Below are 16290 nucleotides of genomic sequence, written 5' to 3' on the forward strand. Positions count from 1 at the left end.
TGATTCCCAATCTTTCCCAATTCCTCTCAATCACCAGCACCCGGTTTCCATTAGTCACCAGAGGATAAGACTCCGACAGCTCTGGTCAGCCCTTGCCAGATTGTTGGCTGACTCTCAGAGAGAGAGAGAGGAACCTTGCTCCAAGTCTTCAACCCCGTATCTCTTCGTAAACCAAATCTCCCAGGTCCTGACTCAGCCAGGTCCTGATTCTACACTCGCTATGGAGATTCTGCCTCCTGATCCTGCCTCTGCGTCGGAGTCCTGCACTTGGGTTTGTTTTCCTGCCACGTCCCTGTCACGCTATCTTCTTCTGAGTATTATGTGTGTTGGTTGGAAATCTATGCTTTTCAATGCTTCGGTAAAAGCAGCCAGGGTAATCAAGACCCCCATCTATCCCAGACAACCAATAACCTCCCCCATCCCATTTATTCTCTCTTCTCCCCTCTCCCATCTGGCAGAAGATACAAAAGCTTGAAAGCAGGTGCCATTGGGCTCAAAGACAACTTCTACCCAGCTGTTATAAGACTATTGGACGGTTTCCCAATACAATAAGGTAGACTTCTGACCTCACAAACTTCCTCATTATATTCTTACACCTTATTGTTTACCAGCACTGCACTTCCCCTGAATAAAGTGCTGATGCACTTTATTCTGCATTCTGATATTATTTTACCTTGTCGTTCCTCAATCCATTGTGTAATAATTTCATTTGTGGGAACAATATGCAAGACAAGCTTTTCACCATGCCGATAATAAACCATTTCCAATTGCAATGGCAGTGGACTCTTCTGACTCTGGGCGTTACTTCACGTGTTACATCCAGAATCTGTCCCAAATTCCTAAGTAGGAGGTGAAGTGCAGAGCAAGATCATTCCAGTAAATCCAATGAGTGGATCTGGATATACAAGGGACAACAGATGCTGGAATTTGGAGCAAAAGGAAAACAAAATTGAGAAGGTCAAGCAGCGTCTGTGGAGTCAAACGGATGGTCGACATTTCAGGTTAAGACCTGGCATAAATTCCACTAGCATTCTGTTTTGGTCTAACTGGAAGCTGGGGTTATCCTTTAGAGCTAGTAAAGATCATTGGACTCTTTAATGTGTCTTCCAGTCTTCAACTCAGAAGGAATATATGGAAGGCTTTGAGACTATGGTTGATCTTTCTGCCAACAAGAAAATACAACAATCTCAGATTGTTAAAGAAAAACATTGGGAAATTTTTTAAAAAAGCATTTAGAAGAGGAAAGTCAGATGAAACCAGGACCATCAGGAAGTGAATGAATGAGAACAGACCACTGGAAAAACAGAAAAAAAAAGCCAAACAAGTTGGCAGGAGAGATAGTTGGAGAATAAACAGGATGAGAAGAGCAGACATGGACAGGAACCTCATTAACACAATGAGTTCTCACTTTAATCAAGTTTTGACCATTCTATTTGTTAGACATTGCATTGTGGACTGGAATCAACCTCCAAGTGACATCTCCACCTCATAGGTTTAATTTGCTTGCCAGTCTGGTTAGTCAGTCAGTAACAATACCCTGCAGACCTGATTGACTTGTCAGGTCACAGAATCACAGAGCAGAATGAAAACAGCGCACCAACTGCAAATCAATCTTCAAGCATACTAATCTCATTTTATCTAATTTGGGCTCTCAAATAATTTTCTTTGTAAGGCAGCAGTCTCAACATCAAGCAGATACATTCTCTTTACCCATGAGGAAAGCCATTGCTAATTGGTCAAACGGTAGACATGGATTTGAAGTCTCACAAAATAGATAATAGATGCAAGAAAGGAATTCATTAAACCTAGAATCTAGAAAGTGCACAGATTGGAAGGCAGTGAATACTGTAAAAACAACACGCACAAAATGCTGGAGGAACTCAGCAGGCCAGGCAGCATCTATGGAAAAGAGTAAACAGTTGAATTTTCAGGCTGAGCCCCTTCAGCAGGACAAGAGTAGATGTTGGTTGTTTACTCTTTTCTGTAAAATGGAAAAGTATTAGAATCTCTTATCAAAGTTATATAAAATGCTAGGACTGGGTAGAAATGATATTGATTGTTGGAAGTGGAATCATGTTTGACAAAATCTGTTGGAATTTTATAAGGTTGTAACGAGCAGAATGAGGGGGAACTAGTTAAAGTGGTGAGTTCAGTCTTTGGCAAGGTGTCACACAAGATTAATGGACAGAGTTAGAGTGCTCTGTGTTGGGTATAGTACATACATCAACCTGGGTTAAGGGTGGATTGATGGGCAAAAAAACAGACAGAAGGAAAAGTAAGGCTGAAACAAACGAGGTGTCACAGGGATTGGATTTGCATCAGTTGTTTGGAGAATGATTCAATTGGATGAGGAAACCATGTGTAATTATCAGGATTTGTGGACGATAAAGGCCAGTATGGTTACCAGGAGGATGCAGAGAGACATAGACAGGTTAAGGGAATAGGGAGATGGAGGATGAACATAACGGGAAAATGCTAAGCCATTTACATTGATAGAAACATATAGTAAAGCTGGCTGTACTCGTGTACTTGATTTTGAGAGGCTGTGGGCTCTTTTACATGAATCACTGAAAATTACCATGTAGGTAAAGCAACCATTAGGAAGACAAAACAGTATGCTGGCTTCATTGCAGGAACAGTTTAGTAGAAAAATAAAGACTTCCTACCACAATTATATAAGACCCATACACAATATGCCAAGAGACTACACCTGGGATGAAGTAGGATAGGGTTATTCCTATGAGAAACAACAGAGCATTTCGGGACAATCTTAAATTTAGAAGAAAGAAAGGTGATATAATGGAAATTAACAGTTTGTACAGCATTTCCAAAAAATATATGCAGGAATGTTCTTTCTCCTGGCTAGAAACAGGTAGTGATCAGCCATTCAGGACTGTGGTAAGGAGAAATTCCTTCACCCAGATGGCAGTGATCTTTGAAACACTATACCCAAGAGAGGTCTGTGCAGGCTCAGTCACTGATTATATTTGGGACAGAGATCAATATATTTTTGGGTATTATGGAAATCAAGAAATATGGGGCCGTGCTAGAAAATGATGCTGAGATAAAAATCAGCCATGGTCTTATTGATTGGTGGAACAGATAACTGCTATTTCTTATAACATATGTGACATGGAAAGGGTCACAACTAATAAGGCATCATCACATTAATTCAATTCAGATGAAGATTCCTACTCTCTGATGAAACTCTTTTCCATAAAGATGTGTTAGTTTGACCCAACTTCTGACATTCTTGGACATTTACTGCTGAACTCAGGAAAAGCTATGTGGGGGGAAAGCTACTAGGCAAAACCAAAAGGGATGAACTTCGAGTGTCTTTGTGGTGATTCTTCTGTTAACGCACGACTCTGCAGCCCTGATTTCAATAAGCCCTTGTTTACTTACATGCGCTTGAGCTTCTTATATTGAGTGAATGCTCCGGCTCCCACAGTCTTGATCAAATTTTGTTCCAGACGTCTGCATTTTTAAAGAACAAATATAATGAATGTGATTTAAGCAACAAAATCCAAAGCATATTGATACTGTGTCTGTAGTATCGGAGTCAACATTATTATCAACAATTTGGCTAGGCCATGTAATGGGATTATAATAAGAACTGGAATTCTATTCAAGACAAGGTTGGGCAGTGGAAACCTGATTGGATGAGGACTAACCAATCAGCAGGGATGGACGACGGGGGTATAAGTACCACTGGACTAACATGCCCTGACATCATCACTGATGAAGGTGGTAGAGTTTGTCATCAAAGCGTTGGTTAAAGCCAATAACTGTACCCAGCTGGAAGCCCGAGAAGAGTTCATTTGAGATCATAATAACTTCATAATATGGTGAACATTAGCTCTGGAAAGGGAGGAAACCTTAAGGTGAAGGCACATTAGATCTGAGAATTGAACTTACTTCGCATTATTCTGAATACTGTTTTCTTTGCATTCTGCTCCATCAGTGTTGACCCAACCCATCACTCTCTCCTCCACATACTCTGCTGTCAATCCCACAGTGTGATTTTTTTTCTTTTACCACTTTTGAATTGGGTGTCTCAGAGATCTTGCAAATATAAAGCAGACATTTGAAGCGAGCTGTAGTCAGCTGGTAAGCAAAGAAGATCAATTCTGAATCAGCAGCAGATCTTGAGCAGTTCTCTAGTGCCTCTCTTCACCATCGCACCCACATACCTTCCGACAGACTGGAATTAAACATTATTTGTTCACTGTGCCCTGGACTTTGACAATGAACTCTGCGCTAACCATGACGGCAGTTGGCATCTTTAAGAAAGAGTGCGCCAATGAATAAAGCCCATCTCATTTGTGTTGCATGCCTGATCTTGATCAGCCAAGTAAGACGATCTTACATTTGTCTCATCGGGCATTACATTACCAAGTATACTTCCTCACAAAAACCTAACCCTCTTTTACATGCTGCTTGCTGATTTAGCAGTGAAACAGGGACTAATTCTTCCTTTTCTCACCTTCCGCTCACTCTCTAAATAGCTTTATCCTGCATGGCATAATTTCCCTCTGCACAGAGCAGTGAGGAGGCTAAATGCACACATTAGCACTCCTTTGGGCTTTTGTCACATCAGCTGATGAACTGCTCAGGGAAGGCCAGGAGAAAATCTTGAAATTAATGTTTGCTGTCTGAGTTGTGGACGTAATTTCGGAATCCTGTTTTTACAGTGAGTTAGTTGACAGAGGCCATTACTCTCGCTCGCGCGCATTTGCTTTAGTTAATCTGTAAATAAGTTTGTGAGTGGCATGTATGCTTTTTGATGAAAGATGTGGATGAAGAACATGTATGGTTTACTGAATTCCTATTTTATTTATTCATTGAGAGATAGTATGGAATAGGCCCTTCTGGCCCTCTGAACTACACCGACCACCAACCCCCAATTTAATCCTAACCTAATGACAGGGCAATTTACAATGGCCAATTAACCTACCAGTTAGTACATCTTTGGACCATGGAAGGAAACCAGTGCACCCAGAGGTAACCCACGCAGTCATGGGGAGAATGTACAAGCTTCTTACAGGCAGCAGTGGGAATTGAACCCCCGTCACTGGTACTCTAAAGCATTGTACTAACCACCACACTGCCATTTTAAGTTCAGGGTTTGACTTTAGATAAAGTGCCATGAATGACAAGAACTCAGTAACCCATTCAATGCAGAAAAGACACTGTGACACAGGTGAGTTGCTGATGAGGCAGCAATAGGATTTCTCATATTGTGCTGCTGCTCACGTAAGACACATTTTACTTAACATCAGCAAAACCAAAAAAGCTGATAGAGCTGGTGAAGGTCCGTAGTGTTAAATTCCTTGGCGGTAACATATCAAAAGCTCTGTCTTGGGACAAGCACTTAAGTGCCATCACAAAGAAGGCACCACAACACCTGAGAAGTTTGCATAGATTCAGCATGTTCCTAAAACCTTTGAAAAGCTTCTACAGATGTACAGCACAGAGTATCTGACACGGTTGCATCACAACCTGGTATGTAAAACTAATGCTCAGGAATGGAAAAGGCTGCAGAAAGTGATGATTACGGCCCAGTCTATCACAGACAAAGCAATCCCCACTGCTGAGTACATTTACACGATGCACTGCCACAAGAAAGCAGCATCCATCATTAAAGACCTCTAACATCTAGGTTATACCTTCTTCTCTCTACTACCATTGGGCAGGAGGAATAGAACCCTTAGGTTGCAGATCATCAAGTTCAGGAACAGTTATTACCTTACAATCATCAGACATATGGCATGGATAACTTCAATCACCACAACTCTGAACTGATTCTATGACTTAGAGACTCACTTTTAAGGGCTCTTTACAACTCATGTTCTCAGCATTATTTTTTATTTACACAGTTTGTCTTCTTTTGCACACTGATTGTTGGTCTTTGTTTATGTGTAGTTTTTCATAACTTCTATTGGATTTCTCTTTTCCATTTAAATGCCTGCAAGAAAATAAATCTCAAGGTTGTACTTTGATAATAAATTTACTTTGAACTTTGATAGACCAATGTTAACCGCATCTCCCACTCTTTCCTGTGTGTTACCCCACACTCGCTGAAGGTTTATAAATGCAAGGGATACAACGCTTAACCAATACGTAGGATAAATCATGTTTTTACAGCAGTGATACCTGAACTTCCTTGTACAAAGAGGGGTGCATCATTTGTATGTTTATATCAGGCCTTTGTAGTGGGTTATGCACTTGGATGTTTGTGACAAAGGAATGAACTCTAGGTTTCTCTTATTTTTATATGCTTTTTGAAAATGTAATGTGTAAATGGAAAGCTTTGGCTGTTGGGCAGGAGCACTAATAAAAATTTTACAATTAAACAACTTGCATCACCAGGATGCCCACTTCCTGAAAAGCTAACAGTGGACTTTGCACTAAACAGAACTGCTGGCTGTTACAGGTATTCCAGAGTTCCAACAATAATCTGCTTGAGGAACTCAATGGGCCACATAGCATCTCAAACCACTGTTTAACCTGCTGAGTTCCTCCAGCAGATTGTCTGTTACTCCACATGCCAGCATCTTTTGTCTGAGTTCCCTGCTGGCTGGTCTGAGGTAAACTCTGTCAGCAAAACCAGCAACAACATCCCAAAAGGAACAGTTTGGAAAATTTAAAAAAAATATTAATCACAGTTCACTTCTATCTGAGGCTGGAGTGTTGTATTCAAGCAGATTTGAACCAAACTTGTGTGAGCTAAGTTGACTTGAAATGTTAACCAGCATTTACTTCAGTAATCAGAATCAGAATCAGAGTTATTATCACCAGCATGTGTCATGAAATTTAGCAGCAGCAGTTCAATGCGATACATAATACAGAAGAAAAAAACAAAATAAAATAGTAATAATAATAAATAAGTAAATCAATTACAGTATACATATTTTGAATAGATTAAACATAATGCAAAAAACAGAAAAATATTAGAAAAGAGAGCGTCACAGAGAAGAAGTGTGTGGAAGAGGGCTGACTGGTCATAAGCAAGGAAAGACAAACAAGAGAAAATCTGCAGATGCTGGAAATCCAAGCAACCCACACAAAATGCTGGTGGAATTCAGCAGGTCAGGCAGCATCTATGAAATTGATGTTTTGAGCCAAAACCCTTCATCAGGTCTTGGCCCAAAATGTTGACTGTTTATCTTTTCCAAGGAAAGACAAGAATCAGTTTCAGGTAAATTAATCAGTATAGCGTTCAGCTTCTCATGAAGGATGAGCTCTAACCTGATTCGATTAGTATCTGAGAACTATCCAAAGTTCATGTAAAATTTATAAAGACCCTGTATGCTTTGGAAGCTGAATCATCACAGGTAACATGATGGAAGTAAAACAAACAAAATTATTTAGCACTGTATATTCTTACAGTTGGAGAAATAAACCACAAATACAGAGGAAGTGTGCATATGATTATGTCACACTTTTGAAAAGCACCCAGCAGCTGTATGTTAATAAGACAATAACAGCATGCAGATTTATGAGCACGATTGCAATTGTCCTCTGAGCAGCCACCAGACATACATGATATAGGAAATCACTGTGCACTTTGGATGTGCAGCCCATGGATTCCAGTACGATAGTCTCACTATGACTCCCTTTTGGATTCTCCTCAATTATTTCATATTTTTCCATTGAGTCATATTTGCAGGATTCCTTGTGAGGCATTAATGCAGAGGGATGGATAGTCACCGGCAGCTCACAAGCAGATGAGTTCCTTAGTGTGGAAGCATTTTCCTGAACTTAAAGCTGCATTCTATGCAACTGTATTGAGAACCAACTGCCATCAATGTCACAGAACAAGGCAGCTCAATTCATTCATAAATGCTTAATATCATTGGAAGCAGAATGATTCCTTCAACTTTCAGAAGGGACGGGACTTATTAGCAAAATTAAGTAGTTCTATCAAAGGCACTTCAGGAAATGCAGTATTATAACTGTAACCAATATTCCACTGAGACTTCAAGTTCCCCTGTATTCTAAAGTCAGCATGTGCTTCAAAGATATTGTAAGGGTGCAGAAAAGATTTGCCAGGATTGAGAATGTGCAGAAGAGGTTCACCAGGAAGTTGACTAGATCGGAAGCTGAGTGGCGACTTGACTGAAGCAGATGAAACAATGAGAGGCACAGATAAGGTAGATAAGCAGAGTATTTTTCCCATAGTGGGAATGTCAAATACAAGAATGCAGAGGTATAAGGTGACAGGTGAAAAGTTTAAATGAGATTTACCAGGCATGTTTTCCTTTACACAAGAGTAGACGGTGGCTGGATCATTCTGCAGGGTAAGTGGTAGAAGAAGGTATGATAACACTTAAGAGGCCTTTAGGCATATATATGATCAGGCAGAGAACAGAGGGATATACTCCATATCCAAACAGATTGGATTAGTTTACATTAGCATTATATTCAGCACAGTTACAGTGAACTAAGGAGTCTGTTCTTAAGCTGTTCTACAGGATGCTCTAAACCTCGGGAGGAATAGATCAGATTTTCAGTAATTTGGAATGTATGGAAATACTAAAATCCAGGAGACTCCAGTGTGCAAAATGTCAAGCACAGAATTAAATTTGTTTGACTGGACATGTTTTATAAGTCAGGTGGGGGAGACTTTGCTTAACCTGGGACACAATCTTATTTAGCAACTAACCCTGGAAAATGGGAATATATGGCTACCCTACACAATTCTGCTTGTTGTGAGGGGTTGTCCACAAGTCCATGCTGGAGTAGTTTGAGCTGGTGGAGTTTCACATTTTCTGAATCCATTTAGAGAACATAAATTTTGCCTCTGTATGTTTGATCTGATTGTAAACAGAAAAATAAACAAGGATGGTTCTGGCATTGATTGGACACTATGTGGAAAACCATTCAGTGCATTTGATGAAAAGAACCCGACAGCAATATTTAATAATCATATATCTACCTGCATCAGCCAACATTCAAGTGATGCAGTGGGAGCGGGAGTATAACTATTGCCAATATTGACCATTATACTAGCTGGAAAGTGTTATCCAGGAGTGACAGGCAACTTGCATACTTCGCTTATTTCTTTTCTTTACTTCTTAGTCCTGAAGCCTTTAAAGTTCAAAGTTTTTAGTTGGATATGGCTCCACTTGGTTTCAAATAGATCAAAGTAAATAGATTCACTAAATTAATTGTAAATAAAACACAACAAACTATATCAATGTTGGCAATCTTCATTCAATGGCAGCTCTGTCAAACAATGCCTCAGAACTCAAACTCACACCAGAAGAACAGGGTGCTTCTCACTCTCCTGCCTAACATTAAGCCTTCAGCTAATATTATTCACACATATTGTCTGATCACTTCTCAATGCATATTTGGCAACTTGCTGGCTGCATATTAGCTGCCTTGTTTCTTCTCAATGCATCAGTGATCCATTGTACCAAGCCAAGGGTGCAAACAACAAGTGAGGCACCACGGTAGTGCAGAGGTTAGCGCGATACGTTCACAATTTGGGGCGGTGGAGTGCAGAGTTCAATCCCGGTGTTTTCTGTAAAGAGTTTGTATGTCCTCCTCGTGGAATGCATAGGTTTTCTTCAGGCACACCGGTTCCTCACACAGTCCAAAGATGTACTGGTTAGTAGGTTAATTGGTCGTTCTAAATTGCCCCGCCTAACTGGGGTTAAATATAGGGTTGTTGGGTGACTTGGCTGGGCCTATTCCACTGGGTAAACTAAACAAGTAAATATCATGTGCAAACAGGTTCTAACTCTCTTTATTTCATGTGCAGACCGTTTTTTAAAGCAGAGTAACTAAAATATACTCCCATCCTCTGTTTCCACAAAGATTTCTTTTTATTGATAGCAGTAGCTGAAATGCTATGCCATTTAATAACATCAACATCAACATCCATCTCAACTCCAACTCTACACTTCTGTCATTGTTTAACTTACTGTCCAAGAACCTAGCAATGTCTCCATTGAAACCTCACAATGCCTCACAGCGCCCTCCAGAATTGAGAATTATATGGGTTTTAAGAATTATAAGTCCTAATTTTCCGATCCCATTTTCTGCAATTGATTGTTAGCTCATGTTGAAACATTCTGCCAACATTTATAAGGCCATACGATGTAGGAACAGAATAAGGCCATTTGGACTATCAATAATCTGTCACCATTCAATAATGACTGTTTTCTTTTTAACCTCATTCTCCTTGCTTTTCTCCATAACCTTTAAACCTCTTACCAGTCAACAACCTAACAGTTTCAGCTTTAAATACCCTCATGGATGTGCCCTCCCCAGGCCTCTGCATTAAGAATTTCACAGGTTCACCAACATCTGCCTGAAAAACTCCTCATCTCAGTTTTAAAGGGTTGTCACTTTCCCCTGAGGTTGTACCATTGGATCCGAGATAATCCTACTAAAGAAACAACTTCTCCATGTCCACCCTGTCCAGGCCTGTCAGTGTGTTGTGGGGTTCAGTGAGATCCTACCTCATCCTCCTAAAATCCATCGAGTACAGACCTAAGGATATCAATCTGTTTTCATGTTTTCAAGACGCTAGACAAATTCAATCTCCCTGGAGATGATCTTTTACACTTCCACTGTACAGAGGTCAGGCCCAATACCTTCCACCTCTTCTACCAGAAACATTTGATCCAGGATAAACTGGAGACTGTACGCTTAAAGTTCAAAGTTCAAAAAAGTAAATTTATTATTATAATACCATATCACCAAACGCAACCCAGAGATTTATGGACATACTCAATAAGTTCAGTACCTATAATAGGATCATTGAAAGACCGCAACAACAGTGTGCAAAAGGCAAATAACTGCACAAATACAAAATGAAAGAAAAGAATAATAGTAAATAAATAAGCAATAAGTATGAAGAACATGAGATGAAGAGTCCTTGAAAGTGAAACCATAGGTTGTGCAAATATTTTAGCGATGGGGTAAGTGAAGGTATCCCTTCTGGTTCAAGAACTTGATGGTTGAGGGGTAGTAACTGTTTCTGAACCTGTTGGTGTGATTTGGAGGTGCCTTTATCTTTTTCCTAGAAGAGTGGATAACCTGGATGGTGGGCGTCCCTGATGATGGATACTGCTTTCCTCTGACAATGCTCCATGTAGATGTGCTCAATGGTGGGAAGGATTTACCCGTGTTAGACTGGGCTGTATCCACTACCTTTTGTAGGATTTTCTGTTCAAGGTCATTGGCTTCTTCCATTCCAGGCTATGATGCAGCCAGTCAATATGGTCTCCACCATCCATCAATAGAAGTTTGTCAAAGTTTTAGACACCATGCTAAATCTTTGCAAACTCCTAAAGGAGTAGAGGCACTGTCATGCTTTCTTTGTAATAGGTCCTCTGAAATGATAACATTGAGGAATTTAAAGTGGCCAACCCTCTATGCTTCTGATCCCCTGATGAGGACTGGTTCATGGACCTCCAGTTTCCTCTTCCTGAATTCAATCACCAGCTCCTTGGTCTTGCTGACATTGAGTAAGAGGTTGTTATTGTGGCACCACTCAGCCAGGTTTACAATCTCCCAACTCTATGCTAATTCGTCACCACCTTTGACTCAGCCAATGCCATTGGTATCATCAGCAAACTTGAATATGGTATTAGCCACACAGTCATAAGTGTACAGTGAGTAGAGCAGGGGGCTACGCACACAGCATTGTGGTGCACCTGTGCTGATGGAGATTGTGCAGGGGATGTTGTTGCCAAGTGGGATCTGTGAGTGAGGATCCAATTGCACAAGGAGATATCTGAGGCCAATGTCTTGAAGCTTACTGATTGGTTTGAGGGGCTGAGAACATTGAATGCCAAGCTGTAGTCTATAAAGAGCATCCCGATGTATGTATCTTTGCTGTCCAGATGTTCCAGTGTTGAGTGAAAAAACCAATGAGATGGCATCTGCTGTGGATCTGTTGTGCTGGTAGGCAAATTGGAGTGGATCCAAGTCGCTTCCTAGGAAGGAGTTGAAATGTTTCAACACCATCTTCTCAAAACATTTCATCACAGTCGATCTAAGTGCTACTGGATGTTAGTCATTGTGGCAGGTTATCACATTCTTCTGAGGCATCAGCCTAACTCTTGGAGCAAGAGGTTAATGATATCGGTGAACACTCCAGTCAGTTGATCAGCACACGTTTCTAGATTTGGCCAGGTACCCTGTCTGGATCAGATGCCTTCTATGGTTCATCCTCCTAAAGGATACTCTCACACAGGCCTCAGAGCCTAACATCACAGCATCATCGGGGACTGGAGTCAGCGTGATTTTCCTCCATGTTTTGTTAGTGAATGCGACTATAGAGGCATTGAGCTAATCTGGAAGTGAAGCCCTGTTGTCATCTATGTCATTTAATTTCACTTGGTAGGAGATGATAGCACTAAAGTCCTGCCACAGCTGTTCAGCATTCTTCATTGATTCAAGCTTAGTCTGAATTGCCACATCACCTATGATATGGCTTTCCAAAAGTTGCACCTTGACCTCTTGTAACTTCCTTGGTCGCCAGATCTGAACGCTTCTGATCTGGCCCTTAGCAGATTGCAGATCTCATTTCTCATCCAGTGCTTCTGACTGGGAAAGACAATGATTTTGTGGGAACACACTAGTTTTTCCTAAATTTCATGACAACCATGGTGTATTCATTCAAATCCACAGATGAGTCCTTGAACATGGCCCAGTCCACCAACTGAAAACAATCCCACAGACCCTGCTCTGCCTCCCACAAATGCTTCTTTGATGTCCTAATCACTGGAACCTTGCTCTTTAGACTCTGTCTGTGTTCAGGTAGGAGAAGGGCAGCCAAGTCATCAGATTTCCCAAAGTGCAGCCTTGACGTGGAATGGTAGGTATTCCTTATCTTAGTGGAACAGTGGTCTTGTGTGTTGGAATCTCTGGTGCTATAGGTTATATGATGATAATAATTGGGCAGGGATTTCTTCAAATCTGCAGCAATCTCTCTAAAGAATTCTGTCTTTTGTTAGGTAAAGGAACTGAAAATAACGTAGTTGGAGCAAGGTCATTAAGTCATTAAGTTTAGTGCATGATTTCTTAATTTTGACATTCTACTTCCTTTGAAATAAAAGCTTCCATACTGGTTGTCATCATAATGTTTCTTATATGAAGTATCATGGTTTAGGTGTAAGATCTTTGAATATGAAAATCTTTCAGTACTTTGCTATTAAAATGCATTCTATTCTTCTATTTTTTTTTCAAAATAACTTTACCTTTCTTCACCACCACTTGCTTCTCTCCTTATCCTGCTCCATTACCACATTTATCTCATCAGTAAAATGGAATGTGTTAGGATCTACATATTTATCTTGGTAATTACTAGTCTGTAAGTATCTGTGGCCCTGCACTGATTATTTTGGCAACCCAATAGTCGACCATCTTAAAACACTCTCTTTTAGTATTCTATCCATTTCCAGTTCTCACTCTTTACCAATGTATCACCCACTACCCATCATATTAGTCCAAGTAACCATGTTTTTACACACATTTTTAAAGCAAAAGTCTAAGTCACATGCTCATGTTTAATAACTTCAAAAACCTCAGACAGTTTTGTCAAGCGCAATTTTCCTTCCACAAATCTGTTTAGTCTCTATCAATCTATATTATGCTTTTGTATTTTGTACATGACCTGCATTGTCGCTCATGATAGATTTAAATATTTCCCCCATCTTTGAGGTCAGGCTAATTGGCTGGAGTTCCCTGCTTTCGATAGTAACATTGCGTTTGCTACCTCCTATTAGCAGCAACCATCTAATTTCAAACATATTGTTTCTGAAAACTAAATAAATTTTGTTGAAACCAAGAATGTGAGCTGGCAGGTTTATATAAATCATTAACTTTTAGTTTAATTAATCTGTCCATACTTACTCATAACTAATTAGTATTTTCTTTTAATTTCTCATTCTCATTACACTCATGTTAACTTGCAGCTAGAGTTGGTTGTAAGGAAAGCAAATGCAATGTTAGCATTCATTTCAAGAGGTCTAGAATATAAGAGCTGGGATGTGATGCTGAGGCTTGAGAAGACACTGGTGAGGCCTCACCTTGAGTATTCTGAACAGTTTTGGGCTCCTCATCTAACAAAGGATGTGCTGGCATTGGAGAGGGCTCAGAGAAAGTTCACAAGGATGATTCTGAGAATGAGAGTGTTATCATACAAGGGACATTTGAGGGCTCTGGGTCTGTACCTGCTGGAATTCAGGAGGATGAAGGGGAATCTCATTGAAACCTTTCAAATGTTGAAAGGCCTAGACAGAGTAGATGTGGAAAGGATGTTTCTCATGGTGGGGGAGTTTAGGACAAGAGGGTACAGCCTCGGGATAGAGGGGCATCCATTCAAAACTGAGATGTGGAGGAATTTCTTAAGTCAGAGGGTGGTGAGTTTGTGCAATTTATTACCACAGGCAACTCCGGAGGCTCAGCCATTGGGTGTATTTAAGGCGTGTTTGGACACTGCATCAAAGGTTATGGGGAGAAGGCCAGGGAGTGGGACTGAGGAGTGTAAAAAAAGATCAGCCATGATTGAGTTGCTGTGCAGATTGGATGGGCCAAGTGCCCTAACCCTGCTCCAATGCCTTACTGTCTTATAGTCTAAACATCTATAGAAACAAATTTTTGCTTCTCTTCCTGCTTTCTGCTCACATTACATAATTTTCTCTCTTTAGTAATTTCTCAGCTATCTTTTGGTCAATTATAAATTTACATAAATTCCTAGCTTTAGAGTCATAAACATGGAAACAAATGCTTTGGCCCATCAATTCTGCACCAGCCATCAATTCCCCATTTACATGAATCTTATTTTATTCTCCCCATAGTCCCATCAACCCTCTCCAGATTTCACCACTCACTCAACACATTATGGGCAAATTACAGTGACCAATTAACCAACCAACTGCCCATGTCATTAGTTTTCTAAAGATTACAAGGCTTCCCATTAACCTGCTGTAGTACATAACCAAACAGAGCAGGATTTTTCTTGTTGCTTTGACAATGACCTAGATCACAACTACCTTGTATTTACCAGGACTGATGCAGATCCACAGAGATGATCAAATTGCCTCTCTGAAAATGGGAGTCATTTGTTGAGATGGAGTAAGGTTAATGAAGACATAATAGAATACCCTGAAAGCCTTTGATAGGAGTGAGAGCTGGCGATGGAGCACTATCTGTCACAGCTAGGAGGCTTTTATTGACTCGGATATGAAGAGGCTCATAAAAATCATCAATATCTATTTGAATGATTGGAGTAATAAGAACTATTAAAGTAGTTATAAGTTTAAATATATAAAGTAGAACTTCATTGAAACAATAACTAAAATCTCTAAAGAGAACATAAATAAATCTATATTCTACTAGTTTCTAGCCCAGAAGCAAGGCATGGCTGGAAGAGGATGCTGCATATTTCAGCACCTTTAGACTCCATGTGGGGTCTAATAAAGGTGTGGAAGACAGGTGTGCAAGCTAGCTGTGGATCAACACGCGCTGGACTGAAATGACTCTGCTTGCGACGAACCTAAATTCTGGAGAGTATTATTTTGATCCTTACAGTGCAGGACTTCAAAAGGAATAATTGTTCTCTTAGTCATGTGGAAACTGACCTGAGGGTGAATGGGTTAGAAGGCTAATGACCGAGATGGTGATAGCTGGATTTCTCCACTCCAAGCTCTTCCCCATTAGAACATGTCTTGGACTGGAGACCACAAAGTCCTTGGAACTCCTGTGAACAAGTGCCATGGAACGTGGTGGTGCTAACATCAACTCCATTAGCTCCAGTTCCCCTCATTCTAAATTCCTTTTCAATTCCCCCAGTTGCACAGGCTCCTGTATTACAATTCCAGCACTCTGATGTATAGAGATGATAATAACTAAGAACCATTTGAGATGCATCACCTTATTACCCACCTGAGTGGCATTTGCTTCTTTATTTAACATTACACAGCTTTCCAATAAACTAAGACTATGACCAGACACAGCTGTTTCCTGGGCATCGACAAGAGGAAAGAGATCCTATGGTATCATTTGCTCAATGAGCAGGGCAGTTCTCTGAAACTAATGTTTTTCCAACCAGATCACTATAAACATCTTTAAGCAAGCTTGGTTTACACTAAGTGGTTGCAGTAATTTCTAACATCACAGCTGTAACCGAACTCTAAAGAGAATGTGTCAACTCTAAGTGTTATCTGTGGCTTCTAGGGTCTGTAAAACACGCTGTTAAGTGCCCATTTTATCATTGTAATTGCTTTCTCAGTATTTTACAAAAAGAGGTTCTGCCCAAGTAAT

At 40.3% G+C, this 16290-nt stretch overlaps 1 protein-coding gene across 2 annotated transcripts in view; it reads right to left on the minus strand.

Moving 5' to 3' along the window:
- Window positions 1-16290, minus strand: part of LOC132405319 (slit homolog 3 protein-like) — a 630603-nt gene that overhangs the window by 157890 nt on the left and 456423 nt on the right. For both annotated transcript variants that reach the window (XM_059990026.1, XM_059990027.1), the window contains one exon: window positions 3406-3477. In XM_059990026.1, the coding sequence (XP_059846009.1) occupies window positions 3406-3477 (72 nt within the window). The remainder of the gene's footprint in view (window positions 1-3405; window positions 3478-16290) is intronic.

Source organism: Hypanus sabinus, chromosome 15 (assembly GCF_030144855.1).
Source record: "Hypanus sabinus isolate sHypSab1 chromosome 15, sHypSab1.hap1, whole genome shotgun sequence".
Lineage (NCBI taxonomy): Eukaryota > Metazoa > Chordata > Chondrichthyes > Myliobatiformes > Dasyatidae > Hypanus > Hypanus sabinus.